Genomic DNA, 27,210 nt, shown 5'->3' with positions numbered 1-27,210 from the left:
CCGCGAGACTTTCTCCTAATCCGCTCCGGAAACGCGATTGCGGACGGAATTACCACGTGACCTTGACGTCGCGCCCGCGCCGACCGGCCTGAATCCTTGGGCTTCCGCGGGATCCTGGTGGTGGTTTAGCCGCTTTACGTTCCGGTTTTGTGCCGTTGGCGGTCTTCTCTGCAGACTCCCTGGGCCTTGCCTCCGACTTCACCATGTACCACAACAGTAGCCAGAAGCGGCACTGGACTTTTGCTAGTGAGGAGCAGCTGGCGCGATTGCGGGCCGACGCCAACCGCAAATTCAAATGCAAAGCTGTGGCGAACGGGAAGGTGAGGGCTCCGGCTGCCGCCCTTCTCCCTCGAGCTCTATAAACTCTTGCCCGTCCCTCTCCCCCGGGACTTCCCGCGCACCTCCCTCCCACCTCCTGTGCGCGGCGTGCGTTTATCTGTTTAATAAACAGTGAGCACCTTGCTAGGTGCAGTGGGTACGGAGACGGACAAGGCCATCCATCCCCGTAATCGAGTGGCAGACAAATAACCAGTAACATGGCGAAGAAGACTTTGTAGCATGCTAATGTAGTGGGGGGAGGCTTTTCTTAGTGCCTGTTGTGGAGATGATGGGGAGAGGACTTTCCCGGTGGACAGAGCCACAGGTGCAAAGTAGGAGGCCAGAAGTTTCAGGGTTGGTCCCCGGAATGCTCATGATTGTGTGTGGCGGAAGCTGAGTATTTGTGTATGAAAGGTTGGAGAAGGTAAGCAGGGAACTTGTAAGCGGAGGTAAATAGTTTGAACTTTGTGATGGAGGAATAGGGAAACCTTTGAAAAATTTTAGATGGGAAATAAACCTTATCAGAGTCTGTCCTAGAAAGAGCTTTATGGGAAGGAATGGATCGACTGGATGGGGGCAGGGTGGAGGCAGGGGCATGAGAGACGGTTAGCACAAACCAATTGACCACAGATGGTTTGCACTATGTGGTCTGTCAACCACGTCCTTCCTGTTTTACTTTTACCTGGAAGTCTCGTCTGTTTCATATCACTTGATTTTTGTGCTGCACAAAGTAGTGCATATTGTGCTAAATTCTAAGTATTTAGCAAGTGTTAGCTCATATAATCCTCATAACTACCCCATGAGGTAGATACTATTATTATCCTTGCATTACATCTTAGGAAACTACAGAGAGGTTGAATAACTTTCAGGCTATATTGCTGGTAAGTGGCAGAGCCAAGATTTGAAACCATGGAATCTAGTTTCAGCATTCCTTCTGTAAACCACAGTGCCATGCTGTCTCAAAATTAGCACCTGTGTTAATTTCCTAGGAAACTAGGAAAAATAACTCCATAAAAAAATTACCACAAACTGGGTGGCTTAAAACAACAGAAATTTATTGTTTCACAGTTCTGGAGGCTAGAAGTCTGAGATCAAGGTGTTGGCCGAGTGGTGCTCTGTGCAGCTTCTTTTCCTCTTCCAGCTTCTGGTAACTCCAGGTGTTCCTTTGCTTGTGGCAACTAACTCCGGTCTCTAGCTCCATCTTTACATAGTGTTCTCCCTGTGTTTCTGTCTCTTCACATGTTCTTCTTATAAAGCTACCAGTCATATTGGATTAGGAGCCCATTCTACTTCAGTAGGACCTCATCTTAACTAATTACATCTGCAGAGACCTTATTTCCTCCCATTCTGAGTACTGGGGGTTAGGACTCAACATACCTTTTTCGGTAGTCCGTAATTAAACCAATAACAGCACCAAATAGATATTTGTTGTAAAATTGTAGTATTTATCAACCGTGTAGTGTATTCTGTAGAGATTTTATAAAGATGGAGAAGAGTTAATGTGTTAAGGGTCAAAATTATCCTTGAGGCACTTGTTGATTTTTACCTCAACCTGTGTGACTTAATAACTGACTGAGAAAGGGATATTGTCCAACCATTGACAATGTGTATCTTCTTTTTGATTTATAAATAGTGACATCAAATCTGTGAACGTATGCACACACTCCTCATGATTGCTTATACATTAATGAAGCAAATATTCAGCCGACATTCTGAGAAATTATGCAATTACAGTATAGTTTTAGTTTATTAAATGTTTTCTTAAAAGCTATTTTGTGTAATATTAGCAATTCTATAAAGAGAAAATGAGGTGTGGTATATTTCCCTTTGGTTGGAGATATAAACTTAATCTAGAAAGAGAAAAAAATATTAAGATTATCTAATTAAATTTTTGTTGTAACTTCTGACCCAAAGGTTCTTCCAAATGACCCAGTCTTTCTTGAGCCTCCTGAAGAAATGACGCTCTGCAAGTATTATGAGAAAAGATTATTGGAATTCTGTTCGGTATTTAAGCCAGCAATGCCAAGGTCTGTTGTGGTAAGTTATAGTGATGAAGTATAATGTCCTTTAGCTAACTTAAGAAATCTGTCTTCTTATAAATATTTAAATCAATTTTCTATCCACTTAAAAATGCACCTGAGTTATATATTTATATAAATATATAATTTATGTATTTAAGTTTTGTCACATATTTTTCAATAAAGGCATTAAATTATGAATTCCTATGTTGTATCTTACACAGTGTTTCAAGAATCATTCCATATCTAAAGAATTTTGAGGTCGGCTAGATAGGTCATGACATACTCATTTTATATAGAAAGAAAAAATCAAATTACTTTCCCTCTAGGTTCTCATGTGGTTGTTTCAGATGTGTGGTTCTGAGGACCCTATTTCTGTGTGCGTGTGTGTGTGTGTGTGTGTGTGTGTGTACTGTGGTGCGGTAATGGTGAGGAGAAACAGGTAGTTAGAACTTTTTGGCTATATGGATTTGTGTATGCTGTCCCTGTAATTGTTCCTATTGTGTGTGTTTTGTTGTTTTAATTGCAGTATATTTGATTTGCAGTGTTGTATTAGTTTCAGGTGTACAGCAAAGTGATTTAGTCACACATATACATATATCCTTTTTAACATTCTTTTCCCATATAGGTTGTTACAGAGTACTGAGTAGAGTTCCCTGTGTTATACAGTAGGTCCTTGTTGATTATTTTATATACAGTAGCATGTATATGTTAATCCTAACCTCTTAATTTATCCCTCACCCCCCACCTTTCCCCTTAGGTAACCATAAGTTTGTTTTCTAAGTCTGTAAGTCTATTTCTGTTTTGTAAATAAGTTCATTTGCATCATTTTTTTTAGATTCCACATATAAGTGATATCATATGATATTTGTCTTTCTCTGACCTACTTCACTTAGTACGATAATCTCTAAGTCCATCCATGTTGCTGCAAATGGCATTATTTTGTTCTTTTTTGTGGCTGAGTAGAATTCCATGGTATATATGTACCACATCTTTATCCATTCATCTTTCAGTGGACATTTAGGTTGTTTCCATGTCTTGGCTATTGTGAATAGTGCTGCTGTGAACATAGGGGTGCATGTATCTTTTTGAATTATAGTTTTGTCCAGGTGTATACCCAGGAGTGGGATTGCTGGATCATATGGTAGCTCCATTTTTAGTTAGTTTTTTTTTTTTTTTTTTTTAAAGAGGAGAGTCTTATAACACAGCGGTCCCCAACCTTTTTTTTTTAAAGATGTTGGGGGTAGGAGTTTATTAATTAATTAATTAATTTTTGCTGTGTTGGGTCTTCGTTTCTGTGCGAGGGCTTTCTCTAGTTGTGGCAAGCGGGGGCCACTCTTCATCGCAGTGCACGGACCTCTCACTGTCGCGGCCTCTCCTGTTGTGGAGCACAGGCTCCAGATGCACAGGCTCAGTAGTTGTGGCTCACGGGCCTAGTTGCTCCGCGGCACGTGGGATCCTCCCAGACCAGGGCTCAAACCCGTGTCCCCAGCATTAGCAGGCAGATTCTCAACCACTGCACCACCAGGGAAGCCCCCAGTTTTAGTTTTTTAAGGAAACTGCATGCTGTTCTCCACAGTGGCTGTACCAATTTACATTCCCACCAACAGTGTAGGAGGGTTCCCTTCTCTCCACACCCTCTCCAGCATTTATTGTTTGTGGATTTTTTGATGATGGCCATTCTGAGCTGTGTGAGGTGATACCTCGTTGTAGTTTTGATTTACATTTCTCTAATAATTAGCAATGTCAAGGATCTTTTCATGTGCTTTTTGGCCATCTGTATGTGTTCTTTGGAGAAATGTCTATTTAGATCTTCTGCCCATTTTTTGATTGGGTTGTCAGTTTTTTGGATATTGAGCTGCACAAGCTGTTTGTATATTTCAGAGATTAAGCCCTTGTTGGTTGCTTCGTTTGCAAATATTTTCTCCCATTCTGATGGTTGTCTTCTCATTTGTGGTTTCCTTTGCTGTGCAAAAAGCTTTTCAAGTTTAATTAGGTCCTATTTGTTTATTTTGTTTTGATTTTCATTACTCTGGGAGGTGGGTCAAAAAAGAAATTGCTGTGATTTACATCAAAGACTGTTTTGCCTGTTTTCCTCTAAGAGTTTTATAGTGTCTGGTCTCACATTTAGGTCTTTAATCCGTTTTGAGTTTATTTTTGTGTATGGTGTTAGTGTTCTAAATTTCATTCTTGTACATGTAGCTGTCCAGTTTTCCCAGGACCACTATTGAAGAGACTGTCTTTTCTCCATTGTATAGTCTTTCCTCCTTTGTCGTAGATTAACTGACCATAGGTGTGTGGGTTTATTTCTGGGCTTTCTATGCTGTTCCATTGATCTATGTGTCTGTTAGTGTGCCAGTACCATACTGTTTTGATTACTGTAGCTTTATAGTATAGTCTGAAGTCAGGGAGCATGATTCCTTCAGCTCCATTTTTCTTAAGATTGCTTTGGCTGTTTGGGGTCTTCTGTGTTTCAATACAAATTTTAAGATTTTTGGTTCTAGATCTGCAAAAACTGCCATTGGTAATTTGATAGGGATTGCATTGAATCTGTAGATTACTCTGGGTAGTACAGTAAGTCCGCTACATATGAACCTTCAAGTTGTAAACTTTCAAAGATGCAAACATGCGTTTACATGTCCAATCACATTAAGTTAGTTCACATGTCTGGCATACATTGTCATATGTGTGCATCCTCTACAAGTGGTTGTGCTTTTGTGTACTTTACAGTACAGTACTGTATAGAGTACAGTGGTACAGTATCTTTATTTCAAACCCAGGATGTCCAGAAGCAAGCGAAAAAGCAGTGGAGATGTAACTGGTACTACTGTACTTTTCAAGGCACTGTACTGTAAGATTAAAAATTTTTTATTTTTTGTTTGTTTTTTATGTATTATTTGTGTGAAAAGTATTATAAATCTATTACAGTATAGTACTTATATAGTTTCCCAATCGTGTTAGTTGGGTACCTAGGCTAACTTAATTGGACTTATGAACAAATTGGACTTACGAATGCACTCTGAATGGAACTCATTCAGATGTAGGGGACTTAACTGTGCAGTCATTTTGACAATACTGATTCTTCCAATCTAGGAACATGGTGTATCTTTCCATCTGTTTGTGTCATCTTCAATTTCTTTCATCAGTGTCTTATAGTTTTCAGAGTTCAGGTCTTTTGCCTCCTTAGGTAGGTTTCTTCATAGGTATTTTATTCTTTTTCGTGTGATGGTAAATGGGATTGTTTTCTTAATATCTCTCTGATCTTTCATTGTTAGTGTATAGAAATGCAAGAGATTTCTGTATATTAATTTTGTATCCTGCAACTTTACCAGTTTAATTGATGAGCTCTAGTAGTTTTCTGGTAGCATCTTTAGGATTTCCTTAGTATCATGTCATCTGCAAACAGTGACAGTTTTACTACTTTTCCAATTTGAATTCCTTTTGTTTCTTTTTCTTCTCTGATTGCCGTGGCTAAAACTTCCAAAACTATGTTCAGAAACAGTGTCGAAGGTGGACATCCTTGTCTTGTTCCTGATCATAGAGGAAATGCTTTCAGCATTTACTTTTTAACATCCTCTATGATGTTAGCTGTACGTTTGTCATTTATGGCCTTAACTATGTTGAAGTATGTTCCCTTTATGCCCACTTTCTGGAGAGTAGTTATCATGAATGGGTGTTGGATTTTCTCAAGCTTTTTCTGCATCTATTGAGGTGATCATATAGTTTTTATTCTTCAATTTGTTAATATGGTGTATCACACTAATTAATTTGCAGATATGGAAAAATCCTTGCATCCTAAGATAAATCCCACTTGATGATGGTGTATGATCTTTTTAATATATTGTTGGATTCAGTTTGCTAGTATTTTGTTGAGGGTTTTTGAGTCTATGTTCATCAGTGATACTGGCCTGTAATTTTCTTTTGTGGTATCTTTGTCTACTTGTGGTATCAGGGTGATGGTGGCCTCATAGAATGGGTTTGGGAGTGTTTCTTCCTCTGCAATTTTTTGAAATATTTCTGAAGGATAGGTGTTAACTCTTCTCTAAGTGTTTGATAGAATTTGCCCGTGAAGCCATCCTGTCCTGGACTTTTGTTTGTTGGGAGTTTTTTAACCACAGTTTTAATTTCAGTGCTTGTGATTGGTCTATTCATATTTTCCTTTTCTTCCTGGTTCAGTTTTGCTTGATTTTACTGTGCAAAGAATTTATCCATTTCTTCTGGGTTGTCCATTTTATTGGCATATGGTTGCTTGTAGTCTTTTCTTATGATCCTTTGTATTTCTGTGGTGTCCATTCTAACTTCTCCTTTTTCATTTCTAATTTTATTGATTTGAGCCCTTTCCCTTTTTTTCTTGATGAGTCTGGCTAAAGGTTTATCAGTTTTGTTTATCTTTTCAAAGAACCAGTTTTTAGTTTCATTGATCTTTTGTTTTCTTCATCTCTATTTCATTTATTTCTGTTCTGATCTTTATGATATCTTTCCTTCTGATAACTTTGGGTTTTGTTTGTTCTTTCTCTAGTTGCTTTAGGTGTAAGGCTAGGTTGTTTATTTGAGATTTTTCTTATTTCCTGAGGTAAGATTGTATTGCTATAAACTTCCCTCCTAGAACTGTTTTTCCTGTGTCCCATAGGTTTTGGATCGTCATGCTTTCGTTTTCATTTGTCTCTAGGAATTTGATTTCCTCTTTGATTTCTTCAGTGATCCATTGGTTGTTTAGTAGCATATTGTTTAGCCTCCAGGTGTTTGTGTTTTTTACAGTTTTTTTCTTGTGGTTGATTTCTAATCACAGCATTGTGGTTGGAAAAGATGCTTGACATGATTTCAGTTTTCTTAAATTTATCTAGACTTGCTTTATGTCCCATCATGTGATCTATCCTGGAGAATGTTCTGTGTGCACTTGAGAAGAATGTGTATTCTGCTTTCAGGTGGAATGCTCTAGAAATAACAATTAAGTCCATCTGGTCTAATGTGTCATTTAAGGCCTGTGTTTCCTTATCGATTTTGTTTGGATGATCTGTCCATTGGTATAAGTGGGGTGTTAAAATCCCCCACGATTTCTCCTTTTCTGGCTGTTAGCATTTGCCTTATCTATTGAGGTGCTCCTGTGCTGGGTGCATATATATTTACAATTGTCATATCTTTTTCTTGGATTGATCCCTTTATCATTATGTAGTGGTCTTTTTTGAATCTTGCAACAGTCTTTATTTTAAAGTCTGTTTTGTCTGAGTCTCGCTACTCCAGCTTTCTTTTGATTTCCATTTGCATGGAATATCTTTTCCCATCCCCTCACTTTCAGTCTGTATGTGTCCCTATGTCTGAAGTGGGTCTCTTGTAGACAGCATATATATGGGTCTTGTTTTTGTGTCCATTCAGCCAGTGTGTGTCTTTTGGTTGGAGCGTTTAATCCATTTACATTTAAGGTAATTACTAATATGTATGTTCTTATTGCCGTTTTGTTATTGTTTTGGGATTTTTTTTAAGCTGTGTACTCTTAGATGGAGTTTAAATATTTTTTTAAATTAATTATTTCTTTTTGGCTGCATTGGGTCTTCGTTGCTATGTGCCAGCTTTCTCTAGTTGCAGCAAGCGAGAGCTACTCTTGTTGCGGTGCATGGGCTTCTCATTGTGGTGGCTTCTCTTGTTGCGGAGCACGGGCTGTAGGCACACGGGCTTCAGTAGTTGTGGCACACGGGCTCAGTAGTTGTGGTTTGCGGGCTCTAGAGCGCAGGCTCAGTAGTTGTGGTGCACGGGCTTAGTTCCTCTGTGGCATGTGGGATCTTCCCGGACCAGGGATTGAACCCGTGTCCCCTGCACTGGCAGGCAGATTCCTAACCACTGCACCACCAGGGAAGTCCCTGGGATTGTTTTTATAGGTCTTTTTTCTTCCCTTCCTCTTTTGTTCTCCTCTCTTGTGATTTTTATGACTACCTTTACTGTTGTGTTTGGATTGCTTTTTCTATTGTAGATTTTTGGTTTGTGGTTACCATGAAGATTTGGTATAGTAGTCTACACACACACACACACACACACACACACACACACGATTAAGTTCCTGGTCTCTTAATTTCAAATGCATTTCCAATATCCTTCACTTGTATTCTCCTCACAATTGCTACTTTTGATTTATGTGTGGATGATTTCCTACCTTTATGTTTGCTTTTACCAGTGAGCTGTCCCATTTGTAATTTTCTTGTTTCTAGTTGTGGCCTTTTCTTTTCCGATAGAAAAGGCATTCTTTTGGCATTTTTTGGAGAGCTGGTTTGGTGGTGCTGAATTCTTGTAGCTTTTTCTTGCCTGTAAAGCTTTTGATTCCTCTGTCGAATCTGAACGAGAGCCTTGCTGGGTAGAGTATTTTTGGTTGTATGTTTTTCCCTTTCATCACTTTAAATGTATCGTGGCACTCCTTTCTGTCCTGTAGAATCTCTGCTGAAAAATCAGATGATGACCTTATGGGGATTCCCTTGTATGTTATTTGTTGCTTTTTCCCCCTTGTTGCTTTTAATATTTTCTCTGTCTTTAATTTTTGTCAGTTTGATTAGTATGTGTCTCATTGTGTTCCTCCTTGGGTTTATCCTCTGTGCTTCCTGGACTTGGGTGACTGTTTCCTTTCCCATTTTAGGGAAGTTTTCAGCTATAATCTCTTCAAATATTTTCTCAGGCCCTTTCTCTGTCTCTCCTTCTGGAACCCCTATAATGCAAATGTTGGTGGACTTAAATGTTGTCCCAGAGGTCTCTTAAACTGTCCTCATTTCTTTTCATTCTTTTTTCTTTAATCTGTTCTGTGTCAGTGATTTCCACCATTCTGTCTTCCAGCTCACTAATCCACCTTTCTGCCTTATTTATTTTGCTATCGATTCCTTCTAATGTATTTTTCACTTGAGTTAAGGTATTGTTCATCTGTTTGTTTGTTCTTTACATTTTCTGGCTCTTTGTTAAACATTTCTTGTGTCTTGTGTGCCTCCATTTTTTTTCCGATCTTGGATCATCTTTACCGCATTACTCTGACTTTTTTTTCAGGTAGATTACCTGTCTCCACTTCACTTAGTTGTCCAGCTGGGGTATTATTTTGTTCCTTTGCCTGGATTTGTGTATTTTTGTTGATAGAAAATTAAACTGAAATTTAAAAGCTGAAAGATTAAAAAGGGGGAAAGATGTATAAAATATTTTTCTCTTATCTCACAGATTTGTTGTGAATATCAAATATGAAAGTTTTGTCTTAAGTGAAAGTAGATCATACATTTTAAAGTTATACCAAGTGAATAATTTATGGCCCAGAAAAGAATAAACTCCTAGAAAATATTCTCCATTTTTATAGTTGAAAAAACTGAAGTATATTGAAAATACCAAGTCCAAAAGTATTCATAGTGTTTTCTGTTTTTTACTGGACCTTTATCTAAGAGACCTGATTCATGAAAAATTTTAGATGTGCTTGCTTTCTATTTCCAGATTTGATCTTAGTCTTTTCGGATAAGAAAACAGTAACACAAGGTGGTAGGTTTAAGTGATCTTTTCAGATGAAGAAACTGAATCCTTGAATGAACTTCTTTGTGGAATTTGTCTTTATATAACTTGCTTATTTATAACTGTTTTGGTTTTTGTTTCACATAAAATGACAAAACTAAACTTTTAAAATATTTAAAAAGAAATGTATTTTTTTCTATTCTAAAGTAGATAAATATTTATTTCATTGGTTCTAGCCAAATGAAATAGTTTTTAGAAAAGTACAAGCAGACCTTGGTTGAAAACAGCCCTGTCCCTTATTAGATTTGTGACCTTGAACAAGTCAGCTAACCTCATTGATATTCAGTTTCTTCTTCTATAGAGATAGCAGTACGTCACCAAGCTGTTATAATTAAAATAAGATGATAGTTTTATACTTGGCACAGAGTGTGGCACATGGGGTGCAGTCAGTAAATGGTAGGTGCTGCTTCTCCTGTTTGGTGTGGCAGCAGGTTAGATCACAGAACCAGAGTGGATTTAGAGAGAAGGCTCATTGCCCTGACCATGTTATTCTGCCAGTATTTTACTAAATGGACTGCTTAAGCTGTGATCATTTGTATAAATTATACAAATATATATAATTGTGTAAACCCCCCCCCCCACATTTTTAAAATTAAGCCAGTGACCATAGGAAGGATAAGCCAGGATAGGTGGGGAAGGACAACAAAGGCTTGGCTGTGGTTTTTCTGTTGTAATTTATCACAATTTATTTTGACTTAAGAAGTAATAAGTTTTGGGGTTTTTTTAAGGTGACTTTTTCAAAGAAACCTTGGCATAAATAAGTTTTTTTTTAAATTTAACTTGTATGTGTGAATAGGTTCTGATAATATATGTATTTTTAATCTTAGGGTACAGCTTGTATGTATTTCAAGCGCTTTTATCTTAATAACTCAGTAATGGAATATCACCCGCGGATAATAATGTGAGTATAAGTCTAATTTATTGATTTTCATTTAAGAAGACTTTTATACTCTTTGAGCATGTGTGTGTGAAAAAATGACTTCCTAATAAAGGGTAATTTAGACTTTCATTCTATTCTGAACTTAAGATCCCTCCTGATACTCATTAATATACCTGTATAATTCTTCCTTCCCTGTAATACTGATGGCATCAGTTTTGGCACTTGTCCAAATTCAAATTCTGTTTTTCTTAAACTGGCTTCCATAATATCCCTTTCTGTTAGCTGAACTTGTCTTCGCCCATTTGCTCTGAGAATCATTTACGGTAACTCCTCTTCCTGTACATCCCATCAGTTTACAAGTCCTATAGTTCCATAGTCATTTCACTTGAACAAAGGTCTGTTTTGTTTCTGCCCTCTGCTAAGCACTGTGCTTATCATTAAAAATAAGAATGAAGTTAGTATGAGACTCATCAAAGAACTTGCTGTCAATCGTGCTGTCCCTGTATATTTTCTCTTTTTCATTTCCATTTCTACCAGTCTAGGTCAGGCCCTTCTTACTTCCAGTCTTTGTTTTTGTGGTAATCTTATTACTACTAATTTCTCACTCTGAAATTTATGTAGTAGCCATGAGAGTTTCATAGGTTTGTTCCTGAGGTAATAATCCCCTATTTAAATGTCCTTGGAGACTTCCACTGATGGCTTTCCATAATGTTTCTTTAACACCTTTCTTCTCAGGCCCATATGTACATATGTGTGTACTATTTTTTTTTCTCTTCCATCTATATTTCATGATGCTGAGTACCCTTATTCTTCAGTTATTTTGTTTTTCCAGATACTTGGGCTGAACTATATAAAACTGGCATTAAGTTACTAATGATTGAATGCTGTGGCACTGTTATACAGTTCAACCTAATTTTTATAGTCTCCGTATGGATAAAAAGATTAAACAGGAAACTCTCTTTTTTTAAATCAATTTCCTTAGTTGTCTAGTATAGTCATTTGTGAATATTAGGCAATTTTAGAAATATTTTGGTATTTCTCGAAGTATATACATATCCTTCCCCTTATTTTTTCCTCTAGGCTCACTTGTGCATTTTTGGCCTGTAAAGTGGATGAATTCAATGTGTCTAGTCCACAGTTTGTTGGAAATCTGCGGGAGAGTCCTCTTGGACAAGAGAAGGCACTCGAACAGATTTTGGAATATGAACTACTACTTATACAGCAACTTAATTTCCACCTTATTGTCCACAATCCTTATAGACCCTTTGAGGGCTTTCTCATTGATTTAAAGGTAATCTTGCTGACTAAAGTAAACTGGTGGAGTAAACTCCTTTGCTATTGTTCTTTAACCAAAATAATCAAAATTTTTTTATAACTAGTAATGATCCTAATTGTTACACAGTTAGCTTGCTAAAATGTGTTTGGCCTGGACTTCTAGGGCAATGGTTCTCAAACTTCAGTGTGCATCAGAATCACATGGAGGGCTTATTAACTGAGAGTGTCAGACTGTAGTTCTTGAGCTTCTGATCTAGTAGATTTGCAAATACTCGTCCAGGGACCATAATGAGGACAACTGTAATGCTTTTAAAGACTTCAGATAACTCTTCTAACTCAAGTATACTGTCTTGGATCTTCATACATACAAAATTCTTAATTTTAAACTACAAGATTGCTAAGTGACTTCTATTTTTAGGGCATTGTGAACTGAAGTCAATATGTGGGCATCAAAAATAACAGTAAATAAATGTTTTGTCAGAACATTGACAAAAGCAGCTTGTTTTGTTTTGGCCCTGAAGAAGGACTTTAGATAGTGTGAGTTAAGTGAACAGAAGTCAAAAACTGGTTCATTCATCTTGAGTGGCCAAATTTGGGTGCCTTCTATATGTCAAACATGGTGCTTGAGGATGTAGTCAAGAACAAGACAGGAACAGCCTCCCCTTCATAGGCCTTACAGTCTAATGGGAAAGACAATCGTATATTCAGTGTGCTAAGTGTTAACAGAAGGGGAAATACAGGGTACTTTAGAAGGAGATAGCAGATTGAGAAGGGGAGACAGTTCTGAGAAAGTGTAATTTGAAGTAAAATTCAGAGCAAGAGTAGGGATTGGGTGGTGGAAGAGCATCCCATTCAGAGAGACTCTTCTGGTCAAAGGCCCAGACTTAACAAACCATGGTGTACTAAAGAACCTAAACAGAACTTAGAGGTAAATGGGGAGGACTGCCACGGAGTGCTGCCTGAGTGGAAGGCAGAGTGTAGACTGTGGAGGTAACATTACAGATTTTGAATAGAGCAATGGGATGCCAGTGAAAGGGTCAAGTCTGATGAGTGACGTGATTAGGTTTGCAGCTATAAAAAACATGTTGGCAAACTCATGCATCAGCCTGCGTCAGATGTTTATTGCACACCTGTATGTGTCAGGCATAACGTGCAGAATGGATTCGAATGGATGAAGGGATACCAGTTGGGATGCTGTTACAGTAATTCAAGCAGAAAGACAGTGGTTGGTTTGACTCATGAAGTGGTAGTGGGTACAGAGAGAGCTTCTTGGGCTTTAGAATCAGTAGAGCTTGAGGAATGATTGCGTACAGAGAGCGAGGACAGTGGAAGAACCCCCAGGTTTCTGGCCTGAGCGTATTGGTGGATGGTGGTACACTTACACAGGAAACAGTGGCACAGGAGAGATTTATTGATGGTGGTGGGGTAGGGATTTGATGAATCTGGTTTGGGACATGATGAATTTCCATTGCTTGCAAGACATTCAGGTTGGTACATATTTGTGTCTGGAGGCCAGAGAAGATGGCTAGGCTGGAGGCATAGATTTGGGCATCACTGCTGCCCCAGGAAGATTTAAAGTGGATTGGCCATAAGGACCATTTAAAGGGTAGCTAGAGAAAAGTAAGAAGCTAGTAAGAAGACTGAAGAATATCCAAAGAGGTAGGACTTTTGGAGAAGTGAAGGGAAGTAGAATACTTTTAGAATATGATCGGGGAAGCTCTCCAATCCTGCACAGAATTCAGGCAAAGTAAAAGTTGACCTTTGCTAGATTTAGTGCCAGAAAGGTGACTTGTGATCTTGGTGAAATTAGTCTTCTTGGAGTGTGAAGGAAAAAAACAGATTGGAGCTGGTTGGGGAATAGAAGGTGAGAAAACAAGTGTGTATAACTTGGATTAAACAGCTTGTCTTTGAAGTGGGAAAAGAAGATGGGATGATTGAGAAGATGGGGGAACTGCTAGAAGTAGAAGAAAGGAACAGTTTTTTGTCATGTTTTGTTTTGCATGAGAAACTTTAGAACACTAGTAGAGAAAGCTTAATGGAACATGTGTAGCTCAAGTTTTCCTTTGGAGTGTGGTAGAAGGGCCTGGCATGGGATTTTGAAGCAAGGTAGAAAAACTGGCTATTTCTCTTAACGGAGGAAAAGAGGAAAGCATGGGTGAGGATAACGTTATGTTTGGGGATTTGGCCATAGCAGGAAATACAGTGTCTTTGTTATCAACAGAGATCATTTTCTGAGAGCAGTGGAGTTTCTGAGAATTATCAAAGATATTGAGTCAGGTAGAAAGTGTTTAACATAATCACTGAAAAATGGGAGAATACATTTTCTGTGGAATATTTTAGCTAGGCAGTGTTGAGAGCCTTGTTGAGATCAGTGAACTTGAATTTATAGTAATATTACCAGACCTGTTGGTTGTATTGTTTTCTCTAGCAGCACCCAGAAATCTGGGTATAGTTGCAAAGCAGAAGGTTGGTTGAATTCGACCACTATTGAAGTTTTGCTGGAAATATGTTGGCAGCATACTGGGGCAGGGAATGGAAGAGGGAAATGAGAACCAGTGGACACTGGTGAGTAGAAGCAAGTATAGGGATAAGGAACCAGAGGTCCTGAGGAGGAAGTCAAAGAACAGCTGTGAAGCAACTGAGCAAAGGGAATGCTGGGTCAGAGTAGAATGTTGGATTTGTCATATCAGAGGTCAGGCATTTTGGGATGACAAGACTTGTGTGTGATTGTACAGTTGACTCTGGCTATTTTGTTTCAGAGTATAGAAAAGATTTCTTACTGCTTTGGGACTTGAATGTAGATATCTGAAATATATCTGAGGGTTTAGGATTTAGGGTTCATTTTAAAGGGTAAGAATGGTTAGAAAATAGGGGATCATCCATATTTCTTGGGCATATACTAAAAATAGTTCTGTAATCAAACCAAGATTCATTTCCCAAAAGTAAACTTTTAGTAGAAGGAATTTCAAATCAAAATGAGGTGGTGCTTTGGTTTCTAAATGTGATCTTACAGGAGTTACTAAAAGTATCCTGTGTTAAGCACTTTCTGGTTTATAGGAATAGTTTTGTACTGTTATTACTCCATGAGACTCTCAGAAGTGATAACATTTGCAAACTTTCTTTCTAGACTCGCTTTCCCATGTTGGAGAATCCAGAGATTTTGAGGAAAACAGCTGATGACTTTCTTAATAGAGTTGCACTGACGGATGCTCACCTGTTATACACACCTTCCCAGATTGCTCTGACTGCCATTTTATCTAGTGCATCCAGAGCAGGAATTACTATGGAAAGGTATTATTTTGTGTTTTAACTTAGATTAGACTCAGTCCCTCAGTTTATTCCTTCCTGGAGTACCAAGTTTTTAAGTAAGGTTCACTTTGTAACATTAGTCCTTCATATCTTCTGTGGTTGAGGGTTGTTGAGGGCAACTGAGGGAAGAAATGGAATCACCTTTTAAGGAAATATTTAAAAATTCAGTAAAATATTTTTGAGCTAAGAGGATCCATTTATGACTGAAGTAGAATTAAATCAGGTGATCCTCAAAAGACTGATAACAGCTATCAATATATGGCAAATTTAGAAGTTTTATGAACTGGTAAGCAGCATGAGTGCAACAAATACGTCTGCCTTGTTTTATCATTAATCTCCTGCTGTGGAGCATGTATGGCACATGGAATTCAGTAAAGATTTGTTGAATGAATAATACTTTAGGGAATGTCCAAATGAATCTTAGTGAGCTACAGATACTAATAGCTGATACATAAGTGCGCACTGAGAACCAGGCTCTGTGATAAGCACTTTACATGAATTAAATTCACTTGATTCTTACGATAATATCTTGTGCGAAGGTTAATTACATATCTATTATATTCATTTATAACTAACTCAAGCACAGGCTAGCAGTAAGTTAGACTTTAAAAATCTTCACATTTAATTTCTTTCTAGCGATTTCATTTCTGTATACCTTCAAAGCTCTGCTTGATTCATTCATAGAAATAGCTGAGGAGGAAAGATGATAAAACTTTCTGAATTTAAACTTTTCTGCATGTTTGTAATCCCTCGTCTGTAATTTCATAATCCATTGATACAGTGGCAGGAAACATGAACAGATGTGATTTAGTCTTTATTCAACTGAATGGGAATGGTTTTAGGTTTCTTTGCAGAAATATTAATGTTACTGATTACATGATACTGCCCCAGAATATCACTGAAGTATTTCACATTTTATGGTATATACACCATGTTAAGTTTCTAAGACATGAATAATTCTGAATTTCAAAACAAATCCAAGATAAAGGATTGTGGGTTTGTATTTTGTTTAATTTATGGTATGACTCTTCTGTATAAACATAGCTCACCAACTGTATATAAGTATATACATTTAATCCCAAAGTGATCTATACCTACATTTATTTACTAAGCAAACCTTTATGGAGGTTTTTTTTTTACATTGCCTTCTATGTACCATGCACTGTACTATACTGTAGAAATATAAGAATGAGCAAGCTATCCTTGTAGGAAGGGTGGCCATACAAATTGATACCTATGGAGTTTGCGGGTTATGGAGCTTCCATAGTGTAAGGGAAAAAGCCTCTTTTTCACAATTCAAACAACCAGTTGTTTGCTTAATCTGTTTAAGCATTGTATCTTATGCAGGTATATGCTAATTTTTCAGTGGTGAGATTTTTCTTATGTCAGTAGAGAGGGATGAAGGATCCTAAGGTCCAAATTAGAGTGTATTTCATCTTAGAAGTTTAGTTAGTTATAATTTCAGATAGGCAGGTGAAAGTGAAATTGTGGTACCTTGGGCTCATTGCAAATTGAATACACTTTTGTTGCATTCCCAGGGACTATAGACATTTGGGCATTTTTTTCCCTTGAGGAAATGCTTTCAAATCATTTTTAGCTTCTGAAATCCTTTGCAACTTTTGAGATACATGGAAACTGCCTTTATATTTATTACTGATTTCAAAAGGGGGGAGTCCTTGTGCTGTTGTTATATTCTGAATGAGGCTTTAAGATTATTAGTCATAGAATGTTACACTGTTGTTGATTAGAGGTTTCTTCTTTTTCATTGGATTTAGAGCTTTATTTTGCATCTCCTAGTTTGACTTCTTAGGTAGTGAAAAAAAAAAAGATGTCAAAAGTGTGAGGAGTTTTAGGGAGAAAAGTGAAAGGAAAAAACTAATTGTTATTTTGAATTACTGATAACAAGAAATGTATTAGTTGTTAGGGGAGGTATTTTTATTTATTTATTTTTTTGCGGTACACGGGCCTCTCACTGTTGTGGCCTCTCCCGTTGCGGAGCACAGGCTCCGGACGCGCAGGCTCAGTGGCCACAGCTCACGGGCCCAGCTGCTCCGCGGCATGTGGGATCTTCCCGGACCGGGGCACAAACCAGTGTCCCCTGCATCGGCAGGCGGACTCTCAACCACTGCGCCACCAGGGAAGCCCTAGGGGAGTTATTGATTTCCATATCTAAAATGAAACTCCCACAATAGACGATGAAGATGTAACAGCAAAGGTAGTTATCAAAACTTTGTAATGTAGTTTAAATGATTTTGATAGTTTAAAAGACATACAGCAACAAAATTTCTTAAAGAATCGTCTTTCTAATTTTTGTAATTTTATTTCACCCAAGAGAAAAATTAATAGCTTTTTTTACATTCATGTTTGAAAGATTACGTTGCCTTGAGAATCTGTTCACTTGGGCTTTTATCAGTTATAGATCAAGTTCAAGTATATAAAACCTCAGAGTAACTAAAAATTTAAAAATAGAAATTACATTTTTATACTGTCATTAGTTCCAAGAAAACAGATAATTGGGCTTTATGTACATTTATGGAATAGTATTAACACCTTTGATCTGGACTTGATGCAAAAAAGATGTAATAGATTTGTAAAGCGTGGGGTGATGTTCTTATTGGTTTGAATACCTGTTTGTCCCAAGAAGAGCAATTATAGTTAACATGGACTTGATATTAAGGGGAGAGAGAATCCTTACTAGTGCCAGGTTTTAGCTCTGCTGCTACCTGACTTTATTCATAACTTCTCTGTCCCTGTGACTCAGATTCCTCACCTGTAAAATGAGTGAGATTAAACTCATAGGTCTAAATATTAAACACTTAACATTAAAAGTATTGAGTATTGCTCCTGTTAGTTTCATATCATTTTTTCTCTGAATATATTATGGAAATTAAATTAACTTGAACATTAAGCGTTTTGAATCTAGTATAAATTGTAGTAAATCCTTAAGACTGTAAGAGATACAGATTATAGTTTAGTAGAGTTCAAAGTATTGTTATTTAACAGTTTTAAAGTAAATTTATTTAAAAACTGATCTTGATGAAATGAACATGGAGGAAAATAATTTATGATGTCATATTTTCTCAAGATGCTATATGTGTTCAATAGATTTAAATTTTTTTCCTTTCTTTTCCAGTTATTTATCAGAAAGTCTGATGCTAAAAGAGAACAGAACTTGCTTGTCACAGTTACTAGATATAATGAAAAGTAAGTAAAACAGAACACTTTATAAAATACTCTTCTATCACAAAGCTACTTTCTAAGTAAATAACATCCTGGTATTTAACTTGAGATAACAGATTATTGTTTAGATTTACTTATATTGAATTACTGTATCATGGAGGCATGAAGGATACATTGGTGAAGAACAAATAGAAGGTACATGAAAGAAAGTAGTTTTTACACAGAACTTTTTAGGAAAGTGAAAATATAATCAGATTCAGAAAGGATTGAGATTCAAAACAGGGTCCTTTTAAAATATACCCAAATATGATGAGCACTGAAAAAGATCTCAGGGAATTAAAGCCTAATTAAATTTGAAACTTCCATTTTGTAGGTAAATTAGCTTTAACTAGTTAATATGTGTCATTTGCTAGTTCTGCCAGTATTTTGAATTTGGCCCAATGAAACTGATTTCAGGCTCTTGGGCTTCAGAACTGTGGGAGAATCCATTCTGTTGTTTTAATAAGCCTTACTAAGTTTGTGGTAATTTTTAATAGCAGCCTCAGGAAACTAACACAGCTCCTCACAACAAAGAATTATCCAGCCCAAACTAGTGTCAATGCTGAGAAACACTGTCTTAAGGGTTTTTTTTCTTCTTTCACTTTTTAAAAATATAGTTGGTTTACAATGTTGTGTTAGTTTCAGGTGTACAGCAAAGTGATTCAGATTCCTTTCCATTATAGGTTATTACAAGATATTGAATATAGTTTCCTTAGCTGTACAGTAGGTACTTGTTGAGTCAGAACCTCCACAAAACTGGTTGGCTAGGTTAGCCAGTCCTTTCCATTTTCATACTTGCTCATGTCACGCTGCATGCTCATGGCTACTAGACTACTCGTTAGGGTTAAAAACAGTGTGTTTGTTTCCAAACCTTTTGTGCCAATGTCCTTGTTAATAAAATCTGTGGCTTAAATACTGAATAAACCAATAAAATATGAGATTGAATATCTTGATCTTGGATGACAGGGAGTACTTCTTACATGTTTTATGTTTCAAAAGTCAACATGCTTCAGGGTGTGGAAGTATCATTTCTTATTTCTTTCCTTGAAATGATCTTTGATGCCTTCCCTCTTTGAGAAAAATGGATTTGTGATTTATGAATCATAAGGTAGGTTTTCAGTTATACCACTAGAGGGTTCACTTCCAAAGCTAACTGCAGTTTGGCCATAGACATTTGGATCAGGGAATTTAGTAGGTAGAAGAGGTCTTAAAGGTAACTCACTGTGCTCATTTTATAGCTGACAGTTTTATTACTGATTTTGTCTCAGTATCTTTATTTTATTCCATTTGTTTTAGTACAAAATAAGAATAGCTCTTGATAAAACACTCAGAGCTTTAGCGATATTAAGGTATCTTATTCATCATTTTTCACACAAAGATATTGTCCTAAGGGTGTTAAGTCACTAGTATTAATTCAGTTGCAAACACTGCTTTATTTGCATTATGAAATAAGTCACTCATTTGGAGCACGTGGCTGGTTAATAGTAAGCCCTGGATCTCTCATCATTTCCCTAATAAATCTTGACATGTTTTTACTAAGCATCTTCCCTTCATTACATGTTATGTAATAATGGTTTTCTTTGTAAATAAGTAGTACACTCTTGGCCTACCATCTGTAGGATAGAATCTTATGAATCTGGTGGGTGGCAGGGAACAAAGCAAAAAGTGACCATAGTAGGATTTAAAAAAAATACTGACTAGTAGAGCATGCTTATCTTTAGGCTGTACATGATGTGGGCTAAGCAGCAGACAGCTATAATAACTTGAACTAGAAGTATGGTGTTCAGTGGATTTTAATGTGGAACAGTATTAATCCTGGTAAGAATAATCCCATTTCAAGAGTGTTTTTTGTTCCCAAAACTAGATGGGAAAACATCATTCAACTCCCTTATGAGAACAAGGCTTTTTATTATCTGGTATAAATCCTTTTTTTATCTCCACATAGGTATGAGGAACTTGGTAAAAAAATATGAACCACCCAGACCTGAAGAAGTTGCTGTTCTGAAACAGAAGTTGGAGAGATGTCACTCTGCTGAGCTTGCACTTAACGTAATTACGTAAGTAGATGTGAGACTGTTAATTCGAGAATAGATATAATTGTTACTGTCTCCAGCTTGTCTTTAAATTACTTAATTGGTAAATGTTTGCTCATGTGGGGAAAACTGACTTACCCATTAAATCAGATTTTTTTTATTGACTGGAGATTTCTAACAGGATTAAACACGAGATAATAAATTACGAATTTCGCTTTCATAGTACATTCTGCTCCTGCTATGACTAATGTGTTCTTTGGCTTGTGGGCCCTGTCCTGTTCTGTTACTCCTTGTGGGGTCCCGTGGGCAGTTTTCCTAGGGAATTCCTGCACCTCTTCTTGCCCTTTTAATCTTTCGGTTCTCTGTAGGTCTGGTATCTCCTCTGAAGAACAAGTATACTGTTCCACACTTATTTCTGTTAGCTAGGGTGGGGAAACTTGGCATATTTTCTCTCAGTGGTAACTTTATATTGAAGACAGAACCAATAGGAAAATGTGCTGTTCGATCTCTTCTTGCAGCCATAAGGAACACTGTTAATGTGTCTTACTGATTTGTAGGCTGAATGTGGAAATCACCATTTTCAGGTTCTTTATGCTTTGCAGTTTGAAGGATCTACTTAACCCTTTTAGACATTTAAAACAATTGAGGATATGGGCAGGTATAGGAATGGTAAAACTATTATTTTCTATTCTGTGGAATTCATTCTGTAAAATTTACTGGGGGTTAGCTCTGGCATCTGAACAGTAAGATGCATTTGAGATGTTTTTGATCTCTAATCGGGGACTGTATCCTATTGCATAATATATGAGAAGCCAGAACAGCATTCCAAGGTCTTCAAATCAGGTACACATGACTCAAATTCTTTAACTATAAAGTTGTAGTAGGAGAATATCCAAGGACTTATCAAGTGTGCAACATATGGGACTATATATTTGTAGCTGTAACTGTAAAACATGGCTTAGCATAGAACTTAAAATTGGTAAATTTCATTCCTGGGTTTCAGTGGTAACTAAGAGGAAGGAAGGAGTGGTGGCAGAGAGGTAAAGAAAAATGTTGACTTTAATGAATGAAAGTATTAAAGCACTGATTTATAATCTCTTCACATTGATTTTGAAATGGGCTTAGACCAGGCGTTGGCAAACTATGGCCCATGGGCCAATCTGGGCCACTACCTGTTTATAGTAGTAGTTTTATTGGAACAGAGGTACACCCAGTAGTTTGCATTATTGTCTACTGCTGTTTTCACACTATAGCAGAAGAGTTGGGTAGTTGTCACAGAAACTGCATGGCCTACGAGGCCTAAAATATTTACTCTCTGACCTTTTCAAAGAAAATTTTGTCAACCTCTGAATTAGACCACTGAACTATTAATCCTACCCTTCCACCTAGGTAATGGACCATAATCCAAAATTCCTAATTGCCAGAATTTACATCTTACTCCAGGTGACCATTTGCTTTGCACTGTGTCAAGCAAATCTTGCATATCTATGAGTACTTGAGGGGTGCTTCTCAAACTGTCTGTAAAGGACTGTTGGTTTTCTTTTTAACCCATTACAGACCTATACTTCTGTAAAATATAACCACCAATTACTTAGAAAAACAAAATAAAAAGACATAAAAAATAAGCTTAAATTTTATTAGAATCAACAGTCATAAATTTATCAAATTGCTATAAAAGTTTCTAAACATACACTTAATTTCTGTACTTATTGCACACTGGAAATGGTTCATGGAGCAGCAGCATTGGTCCATGGACCACACTTATTAGTACTACTTCAGGGTAAAATATCTTTCCTTGGTCTTTAAAATTCTTTTATCTTTTTCAACACACAATAATATATTGTCATTATTAAAGCCAGTTAATACAGGTAAACCAAAGTTCTCTTTGACCAAAACCTAAATTCCAGTTTCAACTGAGAGGTAACATATAGTTGGTGTTTTACCTTTGCCAGGCTTTTCTCTGTGTATGTGTATATGAAATAAGTTTTCTTTTCATTGTTTTCATATAAATTGTATAACATTTAATAGTATCAATCTTTAACTTTTGCCAGTCTGGGTGAAAAAATAGTATCATGTTGGTATTTTAATTTGCATTTCCCCTAATACTTTGAAGCATTGATATTTCTGTGTTTAACAATCATTTGTGTTTCTTCTGTATTGCATAATTATAACCCGTGCCCAAGTTTCTGGTGTTATTTTCTTGTAGTTCTTTTTATATACTCATCTTTCTATATATATCATACAGCTATTTTCTTCTATTGTTTCTTTCACTTTGTTATTTAGGCACCTTGTCTTTTGCTTCACACTCTTACATCTGAACACCTTTCTTACCCTAAATTAATCAATATTTTATTTTGCCTTTTGTTCAGCTGTAAAAGCAATTTACAATTGTTTGTGCCTGGTTTGAGGTAGAAATCTCATAATATTAATTTTTGTTCAAATAAGTTAACTGTTGTGCCAGCCATTTAAAAATATTTCATGATTTTTTCTAGTTATTTTAAATACTCATTTATTACAGATTAAATCCCTATATATACTTTGTTGTTTTTTGCCTGTCTGCTCTGATCATTGGTACTTGTAACTCTTTGCTGATAGTCAGCCCTCTGCATGTGCAGATGCAGAGCACCAACTGTCCTGCTGCCATTTTATATAAAGGACTTGAGCATCCAGGGATTTTGGTATCTATGGGGGGTCCTGGAACCAATCCCCCTCATACCAAGGGATGACTACCACACTTTTAATTACTTAGTTTACATATATAGTATGTGTTTTGATGTTAACTGGGACGAGCTCCCCATGCTTTGTTCTTTTTCAGATTCTTTTGCTATTTTTGCAGCATCTTTCCCAGGTCAGAGTTTGACTTGATAAGCTCCATGAAAAATTTTTTAGAATTTTAATTAGAATTGCATTGAATTCAGAGGAATTTGAAAGATATTGTCTTCCTGTCCATAATTTTTCACCTCTTTCCCTTTATCCAGGCTTTGTTCTTCAATAGATGTATCTCATAGCCTTGCTAGCTTATAGATTCTGTTGCCAGTATAAGATTGCTTGTTGATGGTTGCTTAATTACAGGAAAAAGAGGAAAGGTTATGAAGATGATGATTATGTCTCAAAGAAATCCAAACATGAGGAGGTATGTTCTCCAAAGGTAAATTTTAAGTTATCATTGCTGTATATTCTGGTACAACCATAATGTTAGGATTTTACTGTTCCAGAGTGCAAGCATTATAGACAGAGGTGTTGGGTATTGGAAAGCTTTCATTTCTTTTTTTGCATCCTTTATGTACATTGTCCATTATTAGAGGAATTTTTCTCACTTCTGTCTTGGCCTGTTCTGAAGCAGTATAATAATTACTTGATGAAGAATCCCTCCTAAGGTCATAGAAGGCGGTAGGGATATATTTTTAGATTTTCAAGGATTCTTCTCCTACCTTGTTTAAAAAAAAAATTGTACCTGGCAAGTCAGATAACAATGAATAATCAGAGGCAGAAGTTCACAACTGTAACGTTTATTCCTGTCACTGGACTAGTCTGGTGAGACCATGCCATATTATTATAAGGTTAAACTGCTACACATTTTCCTGGTTTATTTACCTTTTATAATCAGCATAGCGAAAGGAGAATATTTTCCTAAAGGGAGGCAAGAAGGTAAACAGTACTGGTTATGCTTCAGTATAATGTTATCCTTATAACATTTTCTTTCCTTCTTAGGAAGAATGGACTGACGATGACCTGGTAGATTCCCTCTAACCATCCGAAATTGATTTGTCAATGCTAACTACTCAACAGAAGGATGAAGCATATCTGGCATTTAACTTTAAAAATGAAGTAATGTGAAAGCATCAAAATATATTAAACTTTTCTATTTATGTTATTTAAAAGTTTTTCAGGGTAGCTTTATGTGAAATAAAACATCTTCAAAGGAGCCAGAATAGCACCTGGTTTGGGTATTCTTGCCCCACCATGACTAATATCAAATCAGTCTTTAAATCAGTCTTTCTGTGGTAGCCAAATTAAAGCTGTAATTTATTTGCCTATATTGTTTATACAAGATGTCATTAAGCAAACTTATCTTTTTCTGAAAAGGCACCACAAAAAACAAAACTTAGTTGCTAGTCAGTTTTAAAAGTGCTAAGGAATGTTGACTACTATAGCATTTATTCAGTTATTTAACTGTGATCTTACTCAGTTCCTAGAGTTGGAACCAAATTATGAAGGTCTGTCAGATTGTTTCTGGAAAATGGGGTTGAAGGAATTCTGGGAAACTCAACTGCCCTAAATCTGAGTTTTACAGATGCAAACCTCTCCTCAGTGCATCCCAGGATGTACTTTTCCATAAAGTGTAGGTACCATTTAATTACATTTCAGTATTTGAAGGTAGTATTTATGTATATCCTTTAATAATGCTTTATATTTTAGGTTTGCATTGTTTTAATTTCCTTCTCACTGAGGAATAAAATTCACGAAGTGTGATTTTATAAAAGTGGAGGGGAAGAAGCCGAAATTGACAGTCCTTCACTGCAGTCCCGGTGAAGCAGTGGTCCGAATTTATCTTGTTTGTTTCTTTTTTAGGTCACTAAAGTTTGGCGTCAGAGCAATCTCTGAAAATTTTCCTACCCAGCCCCTTTAAAAAAAATGTTTAGAGGTTTCATTTCATCATTGACCAGCTAAAAGTTACTCCAAGGCCTACAAAGGTAAATGACAAGTTTCCTATTCCAGCTTAAGAGATAATAAGCATGTCATTAAAGTTTTAAAAAGCAGAGTGTCTTTAGGTTTGTGGGGTTTTTTTAGAAATAAAAGGCAGGAGAAGCAGTTCAGATTGAGAAATGGCAGGTCAGCATGGTTAAAACTGAGATGTGAGTAGTGGGAGAGAACAAATTGCTGAGCACTAGAATCTAGACCTTTTTGCATATTGCTGAAATGTTTTCGGAGATGTCCATATCCCTTTTAGTCTATCCTGGAAGGAGACCAAATGGCATACTATTGTCTAACTGAAAAGCAGAGGGGAAAATATGAAATTGGGTTGACATCAAGAAAAAGCACCTGGTGTGTTTGTTTGTGTTTTGCGATCACTGTTCAACTGTGATCGCAGCTACTTCAGGGCTAGCTACCTCTATATAAATAACAAACAGCATTTAATACTTGCAGCTTACTGAGGGTTCACAAAATTTCTGCAGAGTATAGTTTTAACACTTTGTTTCTTCCTGTATTTTAAGCATTAAAGTGTTGCTCTTAGAACCTAGGCCTTTAGAAAATTTTTTTTTTAGTGGGGAAATGCTTTACCCAGTACATCCCTGTCTGGCTCGCCTTGTATGCCGTCCCTACCCTGCACAGTTATGGGAGGGAAAGAATTGTTAACAAATACATAATGGAATCCTTCAAAAGAGACCATCAGCCAGAAAAACATCTCAAGTTTCATCTCCCTGGGCCTTGCTCTGGTACTAAATTTGAACTGCCCCTAAAAGGAGGAAGAAAATAATGAAATTAAATGTTTGTTTAGCTATATTTAGACAGAAGTAATCAGATATTTATGATATCCCTTGGTTTTATTTTAACTTAACCCTTGTGAATACTTCACAAAAATACACATACAGAAGCAAATAAAACTATACAGTCAAACTAAATATCCAGCAGATACAACAAGTAGTCAGAAGGGCAAAGATGGATAGCTGTTCAGTGGCTGATGAAATTGTTTGCATAATTTAAAAAATCAACTTGGAATTAATGAATACTTTCAATGAAAGCATTCTAGGGTTTTTAAACATATATAAAAGAAATCGGTAATCTATAAAACAGTTGAATGGGTAACATGCATTGATCAGTACACAGTGACCAATAATATTTATTGAATTCAAACTATTTACTGTTGTAAACATTTAACAAAAAAGCATTGAGATCTAAATACAGTCTTTGACAATTCGAACAAAATAAGTGGTATGTTTAAAAAATAAAGCTGATGAGCAATAGATCCATTCTATATATTTTCTTTCAACAGTTCCAGCAAAGAGAAATAGCAGTTATTTTAAAAAAGTATACAGCAAAGATTGTTCCTATTGTAATGGTAAACTCTGGAAACTGTAAATACAAATAAAGTCATTGAACAGTCAAACGGTCATATTCCTAATTCAGGAAGAAGTAACAGTAAGAGCAGTCTGCAATCCAGTTATACTCAATTGTCAACAGAGAATGCTTTCTTTCATAGTTCTGTTTCCAAGAGACAGCAAAACTTTGGCAATTGAATGTATTGAAAATATATTTTCCAAGTTCAAGATAAAGTCATAGCATTGTGTGAAAGGTGATCTGTACACCAAGGCTCAGAGGTTGGTAAAGATTCCATATGTGGAAAAAGTGCAAATATCCTGCACAGATAGCTTACAAAGCTGCTGGCGCAGTTACTCACCAGCAGAATCTCGAGTTTTGTTTGCATAGTTCACACATCACTGGAATGTGGGAAGGTGTGCTATTTTTTGGCAAGAGCAAAGGAGACATTATACTGATGTGAATTACCATGTTGGGCATGCTGAATCCATGCAGAACACTGCGGCGAAGGCTGCTACCTGACATCATTAGTTTTTGTATACTGGTTTTGTTTTTGCTGAAGCAGCTCTGTTATAGCCAGAAGCTTTTTCAGTACGTG

General features: G+C 36.6%; 2 protein-coding genes across 5 annotated transcripts in view; one reads left to right on the top strand and one right to left on the bottom strand.

The window, feature by feature from the left end:
• CCNH (cyclin H) lies at nt 1–25,270 on the top strand. Of its 4 annotated transcripts, XR_013827737.1 has the most exons (10): nt 1–320; nt 2,233–2,355; nt 10,685–10,758; nt 11,818–12,028; nt 15,140–15,303; nt 18,455–18,525; nt 20,486–20,597; nt 23,646–23,721; nt 24,285–24,401; nt 25,146–25,270. XR_013827737.1 is itself a non-coding variant. In XM_079918107.1 (9 exons), the coding sequence occupies exons 1-9, from the start codon at nt 204–206 to the stop codon at nt 24,321–24,323; spliced, it is 987 nt and encodes a 328-aa protein (XP_079774233.1). In that variant the 5' UTR covers nt 1–203; the 3' UTR covers nt 24,324–24,422. The 4 variants fall into 4 exon arrangements, 3 of the variants coding, with proteins under 3 accessions (XP_079774233.1, XP_079774234.1, XP_079774232.1); XM_079918107.1 differs by lacking the exon at nt 25,146–25,270 and having other exon boundaries at nt 24,285–24,422; XM_079918108.1 differs by lacking the exon at nt 25,146–25,270 and having other exon boundaries at nt 23,646–23,706; nt 24,285–24,387.
• RASA1 (RAS p21 protein activator 1) overlaps nt 23,806–27,210 on the bottom strand; it is a 111,430-nt gene continuing 108,025 nt past the window's right edge. Inside the window, exon 25 of the mRNA XM_079918105.1 lies at nt 23,806–27,210. Within this exon, the coding sequence (XP_079774231.1) occupies nt 27,127–27,210 (84 nt within the window). The 3' untranslated portion in view covers nt 23,806–27,126.

This window comes from Stenella coeruleoalba, assembly GCF_951394435.1.
Source record: "Stenella coeruleoalba genome assembly, chromosome: 3".
NCBI classification, from domain to species: domain Eukaryota; kingdom Metazoa; phylum Chordata; class Mammalia; order Artiodactyla; family Delphinidae; genus Stenella; species Stenella coeruleoalba.
This window is presented reverse-complemented; position numbering and strand designations above follow the sequence as displayed.